Source organism: Varanus komodoensis, unplaced genomic scaffold (genome assembly GCF_004798865.1).
Source record: "Varanus komodoensis strain SLA01 unplaced genomic scaffold, ASM479886v1 scaffold201, whole genome shotgun sequence".
Taxonomy (NCBI): Eukaryota; Metazoa; Chordata; class Lepidosauria; order Squamata; family Varanidae; genus Varanus; species Varanus komodoensis.
In genome coordinates, this window is record NW_025335571.1 from 97,279 (window position 1) to 115,805 (window position 18,527).

At 59.7% G+C, this 18,527-nt stretch overlaps 1 protein-coding gene across 2 annotated transcripts; it reads left to right on the forward strand.

Moving 5' to 3' along the window:
- Positions 1 to 787: 787 nt before the first annotated feature.
- On the forward strand, positions 788 to 14,017 carry DHX34 (DExH-box helicase 34). Of its 2 annotated transcripts, XM_044429731.1 has the most exons (17): positions 1,034 to 1,147; positions 1,184 to 1,828; positions 3,188 to 3,499; positions 4,061 to 4,318; positions 4,895 to 4,997; positions 5,461 to 5,678; positions 6,615 to 6,789; positions 7,076 to 7,275; positions 7,652 to 7,753; positions 7,991 to 8,215; positions 8,873 to 9,046; positions 9,249 to 9,366; positions 9,782 to 9,888; positions 9,976 to 10,269; positions 10,510 to 10,689; positions 10,797 to 10,944; positions 11,033 to 14,017. In XM_044429731.1, the coding sequence occupies exons 2-17, from the start codon at positions 1,211 to 1,213 to the stop codon at positions 11,173 to 11,175; spliced, it is 3,375 nt and encodes a 1,124-aa protein (XP_044285666.1). In that variant the 5' UTR covers positions 1,034 to 1,147; positions 1,184 to 1,210; the 3' UTR covers positions 11,176 to 14,017. The 2 variants fall into 2 exon arrangements, with proteins under 2 accessions (XP_044285668.1, XP_044285666.1); XM_044429733.1 differs by lacking the exons at positions 9,782 to 9,888; positions 10,510 to 10,689; positions 10,797 to 10,944; positions 11,033 to 14,017 and adding an exon at positions 788 to 802 and having other exon boundaries at positions 1,034 to 1,828; positions 9,976 to 10,266.
- The last annotated feature ends 4,510 nt before the right edge of the window (positions 14,018 to 18,527 follow it).

Below are 18,527 nucleotides of genomic sequence, written 5' to 3' on the forward strand. Positions count from 1 at the left end.
CAACAGGTGGAAGTGGCCAATCTCTCTTGCCTCTTCTCTTCTCCAAAGTTTTGGAGGATGGGCTGTGAGGTCTTGCCCAGGGCTGGGGGGAGTTTGATGGCCATAATAAGAGGGGACATTGGGGACGGAAGGTGAGAGCGTGTGTATTTTGGAATGCCAACTGGGCAAGACCTCAAGGCTGGCTCCTTGCTCTTTGCAAGGCTGGTGGCAGGCAGGCGTGGCGGTTTCCAAGCTGCTTCCACGCCCAGCACTAGCGGAGCTGCGGCCTTCTCCGTGCTGCGCTAGTTGCAGCCTGCGGGCACCCTTGAGGGCAGCCCCACCCAGTGGGCTTTGCAGTAAGCAGGCTGGAGGTGACCGGCGCCCGCGCCACCGGGCCGGGGAGGCCAAGGCCGGTGAGCCAGTCCAGGATGGTAACAGGCGTCCCCACACCAGGCCTCCAGCGAAAGGACCCCAGCAGCGGAACCGGCCAGGCGCTCAGGGGCCCGCGGCGCCTGCTAGGCCCTCATCCAGCCCCCGCGGAGCCCCGGCCCCGAGCTGGCCTTGCGCCCCTTCTCTCGATTCAGGAGGCGCGCGGGGGCGCCTCCCGCTACTCGGTCTGGGGATGGTGCAAGCCAACTCGTGAGTCGGATCGCGCGCGCTGCTTTACCCGGTGTAGGTCTGTAACGCAGGAAGGAGGCTCTGCGCGAGAGCAAGCTTCCGCCCAAAGCGTCAGTGGCGCGTACTGGGCATGCTCCAACCCGAATGGCGCATGCTCAATCACAGCGAGCTGTCCGCGGGACAGCGGAGAGAGGCAGGCATGTGCGTAAGTTCTCGGGAGGAGAGGAGGAGGAACGTGGGAATGCGGCGCCGCGGGTGGGAAGGCCGCCGCAAGCGAGGACAGCTGGTGCGGGCGGGGGTCGCTGCGAGGTCCCTGAGCTCTGGCGACGCCGTCACGGGGCCACTGCTCGGCGCCCGATGCTGCTGAAGAAGCGAAGGCAGGTGCGGGCGGGCAGCGCCGGCGCGCGTTCTCACGTGCGTGCTCTGCTTCTTCCAGTGCACAGGCTCGTGAACCCGGCCCGGCTGCATCTGCACCTCCGGCAGCCGTTGAGCGCTGCCTCCGCGCCGTCGCGCTCCGCCGGAGATCGCCCGCTGCCCCTGCGCTCGGCGGTGGCTCTGAGGGGCTCCAGCTGCGCATCCAGCCGCCTGGCTCTGGCCCTCCTCGGCTTCAGAGATGGCGCTGGAGGAAGAGGGGCTCCAGGGAAGGGACAGCTCTGCCGCCCAGGCCCGTCTGGAGGGCCTCTTCCTCCCTGGCCAGAGTGCCGACGAGCGGGGCGAGTTCTGGTCCTTCTCGGACCGCCTCCAGCGCTTCCGCAGCCTGAGGAAGGGGCCGCAGTGGCTGAAGGGGGCCGAGCCGCCAGGGCCTGAGCGCAGCAGCAGGAGTCCGGCAAGGCCGCCTCGGCAGTATGACCCCCGGAGCCGCATCAACCTGCAGCTGCCCTCACGGGCGGTGCCCGGCGTGTCCTCCGCGCAGGTGCAGGAGTTCTGCTGGACTTTGCTGCAGTTCTTGGACTTCCGCCAAAAGCAGAGCTTCGCCCGCCTGGCGCGGTTGCAGCGGGAGCGGGCCGCCCTGCCCATGGCCCGCTATCGGGAGCCATTGCTCCGGGCCCTGGCAAGCAGCCAGGTGGTCGTGGTGGCTGGGGACACAGGCTGTGGCAAGTCCACCCAGGTGCCCCAGTACCTTCTGGCCGCTGGTTACACCCACGTGGCCTGCACTCAGCCCCGGCGCATCGCCTGCATTGCCCTGGCCAAGCGCGTGGCCTATGAGAGCCTGCAGCAGTATGGGGACCAGGTGAGGAGGCCGTCCACTGCAGTGGGAGAGTCCTGAGTGCCCAGAACACGTGCTGAGCGCCCTTCCAGTTGCCTTACTCCTTAGTGGCAGGCTTGGAGTGGGGTTTCCATTAGGGCTGCGGATTCTGGCTTCCAGTCTGCCCCAAGAAATGGGGTGGGCACAACTTGGGTGCATGGCAAAAGAAGCAGTGCCACTGGTTGGCTTGTGGATGTTATTGCTTGCTTCTATGCATGGCGTGTTACACAGAACGGGCTGGACAAGTCCCTGCCCCACAGAGGCTCAGTCTAACATTTGTCCCATGGGGGACAAGAGGGAGGGCAGGCTGCTGGCCAGCAGGGGCAAGCAGGGAGGCCGTGCCACATGCAGAGGTGGCTTCATGCCCCACGAGACTGGCTGAGCATGAGAAGGAAGGGCTGCACTGAAGGGTGTGAAGAAGTGGTGGGCTGTGAGGAGGCGGAGGAAGCCAGGGAGGGGCATCCCACAGGCCTTCTGGGAGGCAGTCTGAGGCACAGAGGGTGGGCTGCAAGCGAAGAAGGGCCAGGGACTTTTGATGGGGCAGGATCCCTTCTGACAGGATGGTGGGGGAATGTTTGGTGGAACAGAGGGTGTGCCTTTGCACTTGTTCATCACTACTATGAGGTTTTCGGATCACTTAAACCTAGCCCAGCCGGAGCTTTTCTTTGGGGAGTGGGGCTAGAGGCGAGCATCTTCCAAAAGGGAATGGAGCTATGCCTGGGCTCCTCTCCTGGGGGCCCTCTGGCCCCTCACAGCTCGCCCGCTGGCTCCTCGAAGGCACCAGCTTTTACTCGTAGTGATCCTGGCTGTGCAGGGAACTGGGCGGAGGTGGGGGCCGGGAGTGTCTGGGTGGGGGCCCCCGTTCATGACTGCTTGCCTCTTCTGCCTGAGGTGGGATCTTTGCTGCCCGAGAGAGCACACTAACAGCCTCCCTCTGGACAGGGAGTTGGAGGTGTTGCTGCAAAGTTTCTCTCATGGGATGCCCCCCTTCAGAGGTTGCGTGCCGGTGTCGCAGCCGCCCCAGTTGCCTGCCCTTGTTCTCTGTGGGGAGCTGGACATATGAGGAGGCATCTTCCTCAGCAGGGCCGACCTGAGCCATCCTGGCAGGGCACCTTCTCTGGGCTGAAGGTGGGGCAGAAATCGCAGAGCAAGTGAAGCTGAATGGCACGGCGAGGAAGCAGATGAGCAGGGCAGCCTCCCTGCTGGAGAAGCCTGGTCAGCTGGTTGAGGCGATGCTTGCAACTGCGGCCCGGCCCGGCCCGGCCCTGTGCAGAGAGCGTGTGGGGAATAGGCCCTTGCCCTGACCAGGCCGCTCGCTCCCTGTCTGTTTCTCGCCCCGCGCAGGTTGCCTACCAGATCCGCTTCGAGAGCACGCGCTCGGCAGCCACGCGGATTGTCTTCCTGACGGAAGGGTTGCTCCTGCGCCAGGCCCAGCACGAGCCCAGCCTGCCCGGCTACAGCGTGCTGATCGCTGATGAGGTGCATGAGCGCCACCTGCACGGCGACTTCCTTCTGGGTGTCCTGCGTGGTTTGCTGCCTGCCCGGCCCGACCTCAAGCTGGTGCTCATGTCCGCCACCATCAACATCAGGCTCTTCACAGACTACTTTGGCGGTGCCCCCGTGGTGCAGGTTCCTGGGCGGCTTTTCCCCATCACGGTGAGATGGAGCAGGGATGGAGAGGCGGGCGGCGACGGCAGACCCCTGGTCCCTGCCTGGGCCTGGGCGGTCTGTGGCACTGCCACTTGGCTCCACTCTCGTGAGAGGAAGCTGGCGTCTTCCTTTGGGCGAACACTCCGGGGCCGATGGGGGAAGCTGTTCTCGGGTCAGGAATAGCTTTTCTCAAGGAGATGCTGGAACTGAGGAGCTGGTGGAGAGAAAGCAAAGGAGGGAAAAGGCTGAGGAAGGAGAACACTCAGGAGGCTTTCCTGCTAGTCGCTAAGAGCCAGGAGAGGTCGAGGTGGAGTGTTGCCATGAAAAGCAACTGCCACACCGGGTTTAATCCTGTGTGGGACCTCCCCTTGATCGCCCCCTTTGCATTCTTTTCTGCCACGGAGCTTTTGCCAAATGCTGCCTGTGAGATTCCAGCTTTCTCTGGTAGCAGCGATAACCTCAGCTGCAGAGAGATGGCCTTTGCTTGCAAGGCACAGGCCCTAGCAGCCGAGGCCAGTGTGGATGGTCCTTCACGGTCTGCTTGCCTTCGGTAACCTGCCCGCCCAGGTCCTGTATGAGCCCATCCGGCCGGAGGAGAGTACCAGTGGCCGCAAGGAGCGGTTGGACCCACGACCCTTCCTGCGAGTCCTCCAGGCCATCGATCACAAATATCCTCCTGAGGAAAGGGGAGACTTGCTCATCTTCCTGAGTGGTGTGGCTGAGATTGGGGCCGTGGTCGAGGCGGCACACACCTATGCGGCCCACACACAGCGCTGGGTGGTCCTTCCTCTGCACAGCACCCTCTCCGTGGCCGAGCAGGACAAGGTGAGCCGGACTGAGGGCTGGGCCGAGGCACGGGGCTGGGCCTCCCTTTCCGCCGCTCTGGAAAACAGTGGCTGGGGTGAGGCAATCGGCAGTCTTGTGAAAGGTCCACATGTGCTGCAGGAGGTGGGAGGAGAACAGCGGTTTGCATAAATGTGCCTGGCAAGGGGAGGCTGGCAGGAAGCTTGTGACGCCAGCCCATGGGGCGATGCCGTGTTTTGCCACTCCTTCATGGGCCAGCTGCTTCGTTTCCGCAGAAGGACGTGCCCTGCTTGCCGTGAGCCTCAGCCGTGGCGCGCCCTCTTCCTAGCACGGGGCCGCGTTGGCACATGCACGATCCGATAAGCAGTCGTCCATCTACACCAGCTGCTGACAGATGCCCTGTGGCAAACATGGGCCCGGTTGGCAAGGGCCGCTCATCCGTGGCAAGGCTCTGGGCCGCTTTTGGCGCCAGTTGGCCAGGCCACCCTGCTGCAATAGTGCTGCTTTGGCAGCTGATGTCTGGCTCTGGGCCGGCACCTGCCCTTTGTGGGCAGGCTCGTGGGTATGCATCGCCTTTGCTGTGGCTTTTCCTGGCAGGTGTTTGACATGCCCCCCCCGGGCGTCCGCAAGTGCATCGTCTCCACCAACATCGCTGAGACGTCGGTGACCATTGATGGCGTCCGGTTTGTTGTCGACTCGGGTAAGAGCCCGCCCCGCCTGGCTTCCGATCCCTGAGAAGCCACGCAGTGCCACATGAGCCTTGGCCCATGTGGCCCCGGAGGGGGCACAGCAGGGGGCACGGGAGGGGTAGCCGTCACATCTGCACCCGTGCAGAGGTGGGGTCCTCTGCACGTGCACTCCGCCAGACACCTTCTCCAGGCAAGACTTGGCCTGAGCCAGTCTCGTGTTTCAGGGCTGGGCTGGGGGCTGGTCGGGGCTTCGTTCCTCTTCCTGGCCTCGTGTCTCTTCCTTACAAAGACTGCAAGCAGCACTAGCCGTGCGGAAGCAATTGTGCCTGCGTGGGACGAATGTGGGCCCGAGCGGGGTGCTGCCCTTGCCTTGCCCGTCTGTCGGTAGCCCTTCCTTCCTGGGAGGCCTTGCAGCCCACTGGCTCAGCCTCCACTCTTTTCAGCTGCACTTCCTCTTGGCCTTCTGCTTCGCAGGGAAGGTGAAAGAGCTCAGCTATGACCCCAAGGCCAAGCTGCAGCGGTTGCAGGAGTTCTGGATCAGCCGAGCCAGCGCTGAGCAGCGCAAGGGCCGTGCAGGCCGAACGGGGCCCGGCGTTTGTTACCGGCTCTACGCTGAATCGGACTATGATGCTTTTGCCCCGTACCCAGTGCCGGAGATCCAGCGGGTAGCCCTGGACACCTTGGTTTTGCAGGTGAGGAGCAGGCCACTGAATGGGGCCCCTGTGCCTTGGGGGGCTGGCCTGGCGAGCCCATTTGGCTGGCCGCGTGCCTCCAGCGGCCCTTTCCTTGGTAGGCCCAGAGCTCCCAGCATCACCCTTGGGCGGAGCCCGGGGTACGGAAGGGCCTGCCGGAAGAGCTGGGTGGTCCTGGGCAGGCCTCCGTGCCTTATGGCCATGTTGTGCTCTCTCCAGAAAAGAGGCAGACGCATGGGCTTTGTCCTCTGCATTCAGGCCAGCGGCTCGTGGTGGGAAGCCTGAGGCTTGGAGGGGGCCAGTTCCAGATGGAAGCGCCGGGGACCAGCTTATCTCAGGGCTGCCCCGAGAATGAGGGACTGTCGCTTAGCAGCAGAGCCCTCCGATCGTCTGCCGAAGTGGCCGCTTCCCTTCTAGGCATCTCCAGCGTTCGAGTGGCAGGTGGCATCGGAGGCGGAGCCAGGCAACGCTGCCCAGTGACTTGGTGCAGGTGCTGCTGTTTGCTCTTGAACGGGACTGTGCCTAAAGGGGCCCGTCGTGCCATACTCTCAAGTAATTCGCCGGCTGCCGCGGGAGGCTTCGGCTCCTTTGCCCCGCAGGCTGCCTCCCGCTGCACCGGCCTCACTGTCCTGTTGGCACCAAGCTAAGGCAGCCCCATGTGCTGAGGCATTTGGCAGCTCTGGCTGGCACTGACCGTGGGTGCTGCCAGTTGCTTTTAGCCCGTTAGACCGTATGTGTTCATCTTAGCTACTTTCAGAGGCTGGAATTCAGTTTTAAACTCTCGTGAAACACTTTGCTGATTTTCATGGCAACCTGCGTTTTATCAGTTGCTGTGCCCCTCCCAGAGATCTGGGCTACTGGGCAATAGCAAAGTGAAAATGAGGAGGAGGAGGAGGAGGAGGCTGATGATGTGCTGATTCTCTCCCCTGCCCCCAGATGAAGAGCATGGGACTGGGCAACCCCCGGGCCTTCCCCTTTCTGGAGCCTCCCCCGCGAGCTAGCCTGGAGATGGCCATGGGCTGCCTGAAGCACCAGGGCGCGCTGGACGCGGAAGAGGCCCTCACACCCATCGGGAGCCTCCTGGCTGAGTTGCCTGTGGACGTGGTGATCGGTGAGCGTGGGCTGGCCGTGGGGGAGCGGTGCCAGCGAGGCGTGGCAGGCACTGAGCAGAAGTCGGGCGCCCGTGGCCTGCTCAGCCAGCCAGGCCGGTTGGGCCGCACTGGCACGTCTGGTACCCAGGTTCCCGTGCATCTTCACCGCCCTGGGAATTGCAGCCGGCACCCGCACGGCACAGGCCTCCGGCGCTCACGCGTTACGGACGTTCTGCCGTGGGTTGGCCGGCGTGTTGAGGCTGGGTGGGGCCTGCCCTGTGGCTGAGGGCCTCTGTTCCCCTGCAGGGAAGATGCTGGTCCTGGGGACCCTCTTTGGCCTGGCCGTGCCCACTCTGACCGCCGCTGCCATCCTCAGTGTGCCCTCCCCGTTCCTGCGTAGCAGCAGCGGGCGCAGCGACCCCGACTGTGCCACCGCCCGGCGAACACTGGAGAGCCCGCTGGGGGACCCACTGACGCTGCTGAATGTCTTTGACGCCTGGGTGCAGGTGGGCAGAAGGCGCCGTGGCGTGGCCCTTCCTCTCTGGAGCGCTTCCACTAAGCGGCCTGCCCTGCCGTGACTGGGTGTGGCCTCACGACGGCCCCTGGGGACAGCAGGGCCACCCGGATCCCGCGTCCAGGAGGGAAAGTAAGCCAGGGAGGCCGGCCTGCAGGAGGCAGCCCGGGTAGTCCACGGCCGCACAGAGTCCCTGTTGGCCTCCTGGGGCTGCAGTGGCTGCGCAGGGTGCGGGGTGCTTGGCAGTGTTTATGTCTCTGGAAGGCGCATCCTTCCAGCTTGGCACAGGTGGAGGGAGAGCCTGCGTGGCAGGGAAGCCCTGTCCTTCTGTGCCCCTGCTGACGGTGCCACCGGTCCTTCTCTGGCAGGAGAAATCGGGGAACTCCAGGGGATCTCGCCGTTGGTGTCGACGCCGCGGCCTGGAGGAGCACCGGCTCTACGAGGCAGCGAACCTGCGGCGCCAGTTCCAGGTGAGTGCACTCCAATTCCAGGTGGGGAGCAGGAGTGCCCTCCAGCCGGGCAAGGCAAGCCAGCTAGACGCGGGGGGGGGGGGCATGGTCCAGGTGCTCACTGGCCCTGCAGAGGAGCCAGACTTTGCAGAAGGCTGTGGTGAGGAAGAGGAAGAGCTCAGAGATAGGATGGGGCGGTGGGGGAGGGTCTGCACTTGTTTGCTGAGAAGAAGCTGCCCCTTCCCGCCCCTTGAGCAGGAGCTCCTCCGGGACCACCAGTTGCTGGAACCTGCTGCCCGGGCCAGAGACTCCCACACGCGGCAGAGCCGGCACCGGGAGCGCCAGGAGCTGTACCGGCTCAAGCGGGAGCACGAGCAGGGCGAGGGGCGGCGGCGGAAGGTGCTGCGGCTGTCTGAGCAGGATGCAGAGGGAGGGTCTTCCTCGGAGGACGAACAGGAGGCCAGAGGCAGCCTGGACATCCAGGTGCGTGGGGGGGGGTGGATGCAGGCCAGGCAAGCCGGAGGGCAGGGCCCGTGGTGCCAGCACTGCTCCAGGGCAAGCTCTGCTTGGTGGGTCCTTGGGAAGGGCCCTGAAGATGCCCTGCCTGGAGCGCATCCCTGATTCGGCCCCGCCGGGATCTTGCACGCGTTCCTCAGGGAGGTTCTGGCAGAGCTGGGAACGGGCAACCAAATGGTGGCTGCCCTGAAGGAAAGGTGGCAGCAGCAAAGGGCAGGTGGAGGAGACGTGTGCAGGATGGCAGAGGGGGAGCCCCCTCCCCCTTTTGACGGGAGCGGGTATGGGCTGGCCCCGAGCTGAGAGACACAGGAAGGGCTTTTCCATGTAGCGGTGCTGAGCCACCCCAGGGCTCGCTGCTCCTGGACGGAGTGGTGGGCGGGTGCTTTGCCCTGTCGGGCTTCTGCCGGGGCGCGTGGTTGGCTGCTGCAGGAGTAGGATGCTGGCTTGATCCAGAGTCCAGAGCTGGGACTCTGCTGCTCTCAAGGATCCCAGGCCCAAGGCCGGGAGCTCCTGTGACAAGCAGTCATGGGCAGGGGGTACCCGCCAGCCACCCAGCACTGCGTCTTCGATCCCCCTTGGGGTCACCCCTCTGGCCCCTGGTGACTGCACCCATCTGTGCCCCAGGATGTGAAGTTTCAGCTGCGGCATGACATGGAGGAGCTGCAGGCTGCCTCGTCCCTGGGCCAGAAGCTCTCGCCTGGCCGGCTGGCCCTCCTGCAGCTAGTCTTGGGCCGTGGGCTCTACCCCCAGCTGGCCATTCCCGACCCCTTCAACAAGGCCCGGAAGGACTCGGAGCAGGTGAGTGTGTGCCCCATCCCACTCCGCTGCACGTGCCTCGCCGGTCCTCTCCCCTGTTGCTGGGCTGGGGCCGGGGCTCGGCAGGCCCGGTGGGTGAGTGGCAGGCCAGCTGCCTGGCTCTTTGGGTCACACGGGGCCCTGAGAGCACTGGTGTCACCCTGGGGATTCTGCCCTGAGCCCTATGCCTGTGTTGTGCTTGCAGATCTTCCACACCAAGGAGAAGGTGGGTGTCGTCCTGCATCCCTCTAGCGTGTTCACCAAGATGCCCGAGCTGCTCCATCCGGGGCAGGAAAGGAGCTCCAAGCCGGGAGAGCACAAAGGTAACAAAGGGGCCACTTGCTTCCCTTTTGGGGGCGATGTGGCGGGGGACCCTGGCGAGGGCGCCGCTGCTGCTTTCACCCTGCTTCTGGAGAGGCCCAGCAGGCCAGGCGGAGCACTCTGGGGGCCGGCCAGGCTGGGGCCCTGCAGTTCTGCGGACAGGACAGGAGCGGAGCCGGCTTGGGTGCCTTGCTCTCGCCTGGCAGTGGGGTGGGCAGGGCCGGGGGGCGTTGCTGAGCTCCCCGTGGCTCCTGTGGGAGAGCTCGCCTGCCAGCCTGGGAAGAGGCAGCTGTGGGTGGGACTCCACGCCCTCCGTGGCCACGGCTGGGCAGGCTAGCCCCGGCACGTGGCTGGCAGTACCTGCTCTGTCTGGGCTTCAGTGGGAGGGCGGCCCGAGGAACCACCTGTGCTCCGCAGAGGCTGAGCAGATGACGAGCAGCCGGCACCAGATCCTGGCATTTGTCTCGCTGCTGGAAACCAACAGGCCCTACCTGGTGAACTGTCTGCGCCTTCCTGCCTTGCAGGTAAGGGGCTTCCTGGGCCTCATCCGCCTCCCCGGATCCCAGGAGGCCTGGTGCCCGAGGCTAGCTCTGCTCTCCCGCCCCCCACAGGCCCTGCTGCTGCTGGCACAGTCCTTGGACACCAACGCGGATTGCACATGCGTCGTGGCCGACTCGTGGCTGGAGCTGCAGATCCCCTCCGTGGAGGCAGCCGTGCGGGCAGTCAGCACAGCTCTGCGCCTCCGGGGCTCCTGGGAGAAGGTCCTGGACCAGCAGCTGGAAAGCCGGGCTGGCCCAGGCCCAGGCCCAGGCCCAGGCCCAGAGACGGGAGCTGAGAAGGAGCCACCCAGTGCCCAGGAGGTGCACCGGCTCACTCAGGAGTTGCTGCAGTTTCTGAGCACAGAGGTGGGCTTGCCTCACCGGTGGGGCCCAGCTGCCCATTCCCTCGGTGGTGCCCGGGGCCTGTGGGTGGTTCCTGCGGCGCGTGCAGGAGGCCTCCTGTCCGTCTGGCGGGCAGCTGGGTCCTGGGGAGGGGTGGCAGGCTGGTCTGTCCCCAGGGCCCTGGGGGAGCCTCTGTGGCTGGGCTGGATGGGCCCAGCTCTGCCCTGCAGGCTGGGCCTGAGGACGCTTGCCCTCCCTGGCCAGGTGCCGCACAGCCTCCGGCGACTGACTCCCCTGGAGCGCGAGAGCCTCTACGTGGGCCCACAGACGGTGGCTGCAGGAGCCGCAGGTCTCCCTCCCCTCCTCCGAGGGGTAGAGATGGTCCCCAATGAGGTGAAGGGGGGCTACAGCATTGGCAGCTTCTTGACCTTCAACTGCCTGGCGGTGAGTCAGTGCATGGGGCTTCTGTGCCCCCATTCCGGTCCTGGAACTGGGGAGGAGGGGGCTTGCTGGTTGGCTGTGCGAGCCAGCCTCACTCCTCTGCCCTGCAGGGCGAAGGCGACCTCTACAGGGACTGCCTGCGCAGCTTCTGGACCTGCCCGCAGTGTGGCCTTTACATGCCCTTCACCCCCCTGGAGCGAATGGCCCACGAGGATGCATGCCAGTCACTGGGCCCACAGGGGGAGCACAGCCCCGAAGGTGAGTCGGGCGCGAGGCGGCCGTTCCCCTTCCTGGCCGCGGCTGGCCCTTGGGCAGGCCCCTGCTCTGACTGTGCCCTCCCTGCCAGGCCTCGCCCGCGATGCCCCCGGACCCACTCCTGCTGCCTCCCCGTTGCGGCAGCCGTACTCCTGTGCCGACTGCCAGCAGAGCCTTCTTCTCACCCCCACCGAAATCCTGCGCCACCGGAAGCAGCACCAGCACCGCCAGTGAGAGCGACGCAGGACTCGGGACGGATAGGGAAACCGTGGCACCCTCAGCGGGGGCTGCACCTGGTGAGAGGAGGCACCGGCCTGACAGAGCCTTACCGGGACTCCTCCTGTCTGGGGGATTTGGCCCTGGTGTCACTGGTTCTGCATCCTCTTGCAGGCAGGCGGGCTGCCTGTCTGCAGCGGCACCCCAAGGCCTGGCGGGGCAGGTACTGATTTATCCAGGTGATTAAAAAAATGCATGGATGCAACCAGTCCCACCGCCCTGGCCTGTCCTGGCTCCTCTGGGGCCTCCCTGGGGGGAGTGGAGCGGCTGGAGGGTTCCACTGGATCGGCCGAAGGGGCGAGGCGGCTCGGGGCAGTCCGCGTGTGCCTGGGACAGGTGATGCCTGCCAGGGCCAAGGCTCAGGCCTGCAGTCCCCCGAACCTGAACTCGGGCGTCAGGTGCGCGCCTCCCAGGTGGACTGCTTGGTGGCAGAAGGCAGGGCTGCTCGGCTGTCCTCTCGTGAGCCTGAGTCTGCAGCGGATGGAGCAGGAGGGGGCCCGGGGCCCTGCTAGCCGGAAGGGCGTTTCTCCCCACTGTGGAGGGGTGTGGGGCGTTCGGCCCGGGCCCCCGGGGGCTCTGCTTTGCTGGGCTGTCACTCCAAGCCTCAGTGAACAGCAGCCCAGCTCAAGGGAGCGAGGCCCCGGGTTGGTTGCATGGCCGGCATCGTAACGGGCTGAATTTTAATAGACACAATTAAAAGCGGTTCTTCTCGGCACATTTGCCAAGTGTGTCGTGTGCAGTACGCACCTGAGAGCCGCCTGGGTGGAGCTAGAGGCCCCCCTGTGAGCGCGCCACACGGGGGACCTCCCCTGGCAGGAGTGGGCGCTTCGCCTGGGAACAGCCGCCTCCACCACCTGCGTCTGGTAGCACTGCCACGGAGTGCTCTTCTCTGTTCGGGTATAAATGTATCAATAGGACCTTCCTATATATATTGCTTCATTCGGTCTGCTGAAATTAAGCTTTTTATAAGCAGGTCTGAAAAGAGAAGTTTGAACTGATCGTGTATTTTTTCTCCATAGAAGGAATTCCACTCTCCTTCTTTGCCTTTGTTTTATCTCTTTTCCATTTGCAGTATCATAAACATCTTCCAGGCTTATTTGCTTGTTCAAAGTATTTTTGTTTTTTAAAAAAGTTTCTTCTGCACTTCCTCTATCTCTATCAGATTTACTTGATTTCTTCATTATCCAAGTTCAATTAAAATGATTCGTTTAAAGACTTCTTATGACAGTCCTCTGATATTTGTATTCTTTCGAGGAGCTGTGTAGTTTGTTCTAGTTTTTCTCTTTTCTTCTTTGAGGCCATTGCTATTAAATTCCCCCTCATACATGCGCCCCTGGCTTTCACACGGTTGTTATGGAGACATCAGCTGCATTATTCGATCCAAAGGCTCCTTCACATTTCTTCAGTATATCGTTTTGTATTAGGAGGCTGTCATTCAATCTCATCTTCCAGCTCCCAGTTGCTTATCTTGACAGAAATTTCTAATGGGTGGTGGTCTGAGAGTATCTTAGATTGAGTCCTTGCAGTCTTTTAAGTTCAAGATGAAAGTTTCGATATCCAGCACATATCTATCCTTGAATATCTCTGATGTGTATCCGAGAAAAAGGAGTAATCTCTTGTTTTTAGATTTTGAAATCTCCACGCACCTTCCAGGCACTATTACCATATAGCTGAAAACATATTTAGGAAGTTTATCCCCTTTCATTTTCTTTGAATTGTCTTTATTGGGCACTAAAATTCCATTCACATCACCACAGATCAGTTTTTAATCTTCCTGAAAATCCGTAAGTGATTGGAATTTTTAATAGAGTTTCTCTTTTGCATCATCTATTGCATATATTGTCGCCAAGATAAGCATCTTTCCATTCAGAAATCTTATTTAAGAATGATTAATTGTGCACCTGGGTTCCTCAATTCTTCTGCAACATTCAGGCTTTGATTATTGACATAAATCACAACCCCTGTCTTTTTAGTGCCAGCTAAAACTTCATATATCCTGCCCAGTTTCTTGCATTTTAACATGTGAGCATATTTTTTCTTTATATGGGCTTCTTGAATGCATATTACACCTACCTTTTCCCTTTTTTAGGCAATTAAACACTTTGCCACTTTGAGAAGGGGAGGTCAGTCAGCTAATGTCTATTGACAGGATGTTCATGTTGGCTTTTTACTCTGAAGCTATTGCTCAATATAATTTCTTCTCCTGCTTAGTTGCAAAGTTAGTCTGTCAGGTTCTCCACCCTGTTCAGAGAGTAGGATTCATAATCGTCCGCATGAGTTTTGAGCCTCTTGATCTTGCTGCTGAACATCTCTAATGCCATTGTGTATTTCTTCCTCTGCTTCTTGGTGTCACAGTTTGATTCTGAAATTACAAGAGAACAGCCTCTTCCAAAATTCTGTAACATAAATATTAATTCATTAGAGAAAAATAAAGGGAGGAACAGGCAATGAATAAAAAAGTTTAAAAGAAAGACAAGAGAAAGCATGGGGAGAAAGAAAAGATAAAGTTAGCATATTTGGGGTATGTAAAACTCCCAAGAGTGTTAGATTAATTCCACGTTAGTCAATTGTTAATTATTGTTAGTCCAATATTAATATGAGTTAATTTATCCAGAAAGAGATCACGTTTCTTTTCTGGTGACACTGACCAGTTCTCCATGGATCTGTGAGTCAGCTGAGCAAGCGTTCTTCTAATCTTCGAGATGCTTTCAGATGAGTCTTCCCAAGTTCATTTTTCCCAAAGACCAGCAGATGGTACCAATTGTACAATAACACAATCATCAAATTAGAGAAAATTTAACTGCGTCGTGCTTATTGTTTCTCCTCAGAGGGAAATGGGTAACAAGAATGAAGATAATAAATCCAGAGTTCCCCCTTTGCCCAGAAATGGGCCCTCCAGGAATCGACTTTCAGGGCAGATTCTGCAGGTCCGTTTCCGGCCATCTATTAAGCACAATGGTTTCTTTGCCTTGTTCTCACATTTTCAGAGAAAAAAGGAGGATTGGTGCCTGGTCAGAGACCCCCTCCCCTCCCCCCACACACACAACCACCAAGTACCGATCGTGGCAAACTGCTCAGATCAATGACCATCAACATGCGGCCAGGCATTCATAGGCTCCTGATATAATCCACAAATGACTTTATAGCTTTATAACTTTACGACCCAGTTAGCAGTTAGATGGAAAGCAGCTGGTCAGGCATTGGCTCTGTTTGGGTAAACAAAAGATTGTTTTCAAAGTCCCTTTTGCTGAAAATTGCAAGCTAAAGTTCCTTGGCTTGTAGGTGGATAAAAAGGGAAAGAAAAAGAAAAAAACATCTGGAAGGCAATTTTAAAACAATTCCTTGATTACCTTATCCTGGTGTCTTGATGGTATCGGAACTGATCAGGTTTCTGAAAAAGGCTAATCTGATCACTGGTCAACAGATCTTCATCTTGAAGGGAAGCTTTGGTGGTGTTTGCTTTTACACAGGCTGCTGACCAGGTAGGACAGAAGATGCCTCGCAGCTGTCTCAGCAAACTGCCATCTTGCCCCCAGTTTGAGGCAAACTGGAAGTGCCATCGCACCGAGCAGCTGGGTGAGCTTGGACTGATCATGGCCTCAGAGCCAGCAGGGTGTCCTCTGGCCACTTCCTGAAGGTGCCTGTGCTCCATGCAAACCAAGCATGGAAGAGGCCCATTGCTGCAGCCAGCTGGATCTTGCCCAGACACCCTCCCCCCGGTAATGCTGAAGAAAAGTGCCTGCGTGAATGGCCCGCTTGCGGGGGTGGGGGAGTGGTTCTGCCTCTCTTGCTCATGCACTTTTGGTGCCCCAGTTAGATCCTTGCACAGCACTCGATATGTGATCAGCACAGATCCCTGGAGAAGGAAACACACCCACCTCCGTTGCAAGCGCTCCGACCCTTTCAAAAGGCTGCCCAAGACAGAACCGTCTCTTCCGTCATGGCCCCCTCCGAGCACCAGCACGAGAAGGAAGTCGGCCACTCCCCCTTGCCTTGCGCTGAGCTGAGTCTTTCATCCAGATATCAATTACGTATGAGAGCAGAAAAGGCACTTCAAAGCCAGGGCATTTTTAATAGGAGCTTAACTGCCTGACATCAAAAAGAGATGGGGTGGGGGGGGGAATCTCTTCAGCTGGCAAGAACAGGCCCCTCTCTTCCTTTGTCTCTCTGCTTTTCTTTCGCCTTTGGAAACAGCAGCAAAACTGCCTGGAATATGGGACATCGCAAGGCCGTACGAATCATTTCAGGAAATAGGTGCTTGCCCCAGCTCAGTGGCTGGGTTACACGTTTTTCTATTCTGGGAGAATAAAAATGTCAACTGAGGAAAGGAGGGAGAGGCCTGTGGGCCAGGGCAGTGCGCTCAGCCAGGCCTCCTCTGGGGAGACCCAGCTGGATGTCCCCCTCCACAGAGTTGCCCTCCCTCCAGGCCAGAGAGCGGGTCACCTTGCGCTGTGCTCCAAGCCCAGCACGACGTGCCCTTCCCTTCTCCCCCATCGCTTCCCTGCCTGTGCAGCTGCTGCTGCTGGCGCTGGAAGAGCCGGGGCACTCAGAAGTGATGGGGGGGGGGGAGCTGGGACAGCAGCCCAAAGTGCCCTCTTGGCATCCCGGCCCCTCATTCACCCAGCCCTCCAGTGCCCCTTGCCCTGCCCTCAGGTCCTTTGCTTCTGCCTTCTCCATGGTACTGAACCAGCACGTGGTGGTGGCTGCTCCGTCCAGATGCCCATTCAGAGCCTCTTTCCGCCTCAGTCCCCCCCCCCCCCACAGAGTCCCCCGTGCTGCTTCTGGGAGCAGTGCCCAACTTAAACCCAGCACTGCACTTGAAGAGGGTGGATCATTTTCTGCCCAGGGGCATCACTCTGTGCTTGCCCGAATCGAATTTCACCAGCCCAGCCCAGCCCAGCCCAGCATTGCCCAGCCACCCAGCTGGCAGCTCTTCCACCAGGGCTCCTCGCTCAGCCACTGAATGATCTTGCATTGCCTGCTCTGTCTGGCCCCACAGCCTCCTCTCTGCCTTCAGAAAAGCTGCACTGCCTGGCCAGGAGCTCCTGTGGGCTCCCCTGTGGGGCAGGCCATTCTGTCCCAAATCTGGCTTGCTTTCGCCTCCTCCATGCCCACAAAGGAATGGCCGGCTCTAGGAAGACATTCTGAGAACCACCCCTCATGTGGCTGGTGGGGCTGATCCTGAAGGAATGGCCCCGGTGGAGCGGTCCCTCTGGGGAGTCGCAGTGTGTCCCTCACCCTGGCCGGAACGGGGGTGCTTCCGGGCTTCTGCGTGAGCGGTGAGGCTTGCTGCCAAGTGATGCCCATGAGCGTGAGGCCAGACTCCTTGCATTCCCCACGCAACAGGGAGAGCGGCACTGGGTTTGACTCCGTGCACAAACTGGTAAGAAATCTGAGTCTTTGTAGTCTTCGGAGCACTGGGGGAACTGACCTTGCAGCTTCTGACAGAGCCCAGTGATTAGCTCTTCATAGCAATGGGATGCCGAGTCCTCAGGCCCAGGCTGCTCAGCGGCCCACCGGCTTTCTCCACCCCCACTCCACATCCTGCTGGGCACGTGTGCGCCTTTCTTAACAACTCGCCGAAGAGGCAGGCTCTGGGGAGGAGGAAACCCAGGCGTCCATCCCGCATCAGTGAAGACGTCCACACAGGCTAGGCTGGGAGCCCTGGCGTGCCTGCCTGCTCCTGGGCTTCCCCGGATTAGCCAGGAAAGCTGGAGGGGCAGCCGGAGAGGCCGGGCGCCGGGGCTCCGGTGTCGGGGCCCTTCTGCTTTCGGGGCAGCAGCAAGGCCGGCCCTGCTCGGCGCCAGCACCACGGACAGCGGCTCTCCTGAGGCTGCCTTGCGCTGCCCGACCGCAGCCCCCGGTGGAAGGCCGACGGCGGCTGTTGCAACGGCGCGGGCTATTCCGTTCCTCCTCGCCTCGCCAGCAACCCCCGAGCACTGGCCGCCTCCCTTTTCACACAAACCACGAGCAAGAAATGTAGTCATATATATAGTACATTTGAAAAGTGCACTATAACTGTTATTTAGTGGGTGGTACACAGAGAAGTTACAGCCATAAAACACCAGATAAGATTTTTTAAACGTGGCAAGAAAACAACACAAGATAAAAGCAAGATCATACCAGCAAAAGAGATAAAGTGATGCCACAGAGATAGGCGCATGTGTACCGTAAGTAAAAGTGGCCGTATGGAGAAAACAGCAATGATTTAAAAACACACAAGCAGTTACATGCTGAGAAAATAAAAAGGACCCAGAAATGGTGCTGAAAATTCACTTTCAGGGCACCAGAGCGAGCCTCTTTGGCCCCTCCAAGAGGCATTCCACAGATGGGTGTCACTGCCGAGGCGGCCCCTTCGGTATCATCATATTCCGCTCCATCAGCAAATCTGTCTGCACAGAGATGGGTACTGCGAAAGGTGCCAGTTCCATCTCATATGCGTCTATCCACCTGCCGGCCAGTCTATCTGCCTGTTGATCAACATCTCACACATGTCTTTGCCCCAGAAAACTATTGACAAATCAGTGTTGGTTAGAAAGCCTTGGTTACTAACCACCTTGAAGGGCCAGTGTGGCCTAGTGGTTAGAGTGTTGGACTGAGGCTCAGGAGGCTGGTTCTGGCCCTTGCTCTGACTGATACATGCAGGGAAGGTTTGGTGAAATCGCTGTATCTCAGCCCAACCCATCTCCCACGGCTGTGGGCAGATAAAATGGAGAAGGGAAGGATTGCAAAAACTGCCTTGACTCACTTGAAAGATGAACAAGGCAGAATATAGATGCAACATATCAACCAACTAACCACTAACCAACCACACCAGAGGTCTCATCCTGCTGCCGCTTTTCAATCCATGCTGCTCAGAGCTCCTCCAATATACTTCCAGTTGGGATCTCTGCAGTAAGGAGTTAATCTAGCAGAGCTCATGGGGGGGCCCTGCTAAGGCTCTGGCTCAGCTCCAGTCCTAAAGCAGCAGGAGGTAGAGGCAAAAGACATGAATGGGCGCGTGGTCCAGCGGGCTTCCAGATGGTGTGGTAGAAAACAAGACGTGGCAGAAGGGTCGCAGCTGGAGGTAGCAATGTCCGAATGCCGCACAAGATCCTGAAAGGGTTCAGGGGGATTGCCCCACTGTGGCCTTCTCTGGACACCCCCCGGTTTCTTTTCCTGGGGCTGGAGAGGCAGAGGCAACAGTCTCAGTGCCACAGAAGCAGCAGAGAGGAAGCAAACAGGTTCTGTTGCCAGGTAACAAGCCAATTGTTTTGTGAGACAATGGTTTCATTGAGGAATCTGCAAAAATCCTCTCAAAACAGCTCCAA

What these genes read in the sequence shown, in the direction of transcription:
- DHX34 (XM_044429731.1), top strand. Translation starts at nt 1,211, where the DNA reads ATGGCGCTGGAGGAAGAGGGGCTCCAGGGAAGGGACAGCTCTGCCGCC. An exon ending in CCGGTTTGTTGTCGACTCGG is followed by an intron (nt 4,998 to 5,460) that starts GTAAGAGCCCGC and finishes TCTGCTTCGCAG; the next exon opens with GGAAGGTGAAAGAGCTCAGC. An exon ending in TGCAGTTTCTGAGCACAGAG is followed by an intron (nt 10,270 to 10,509) that starts GTGGGCTTGCCT and finishes CTCCCTGGCCAG; the next exon opens with GTGCCGCACAGCCTCCGGCG.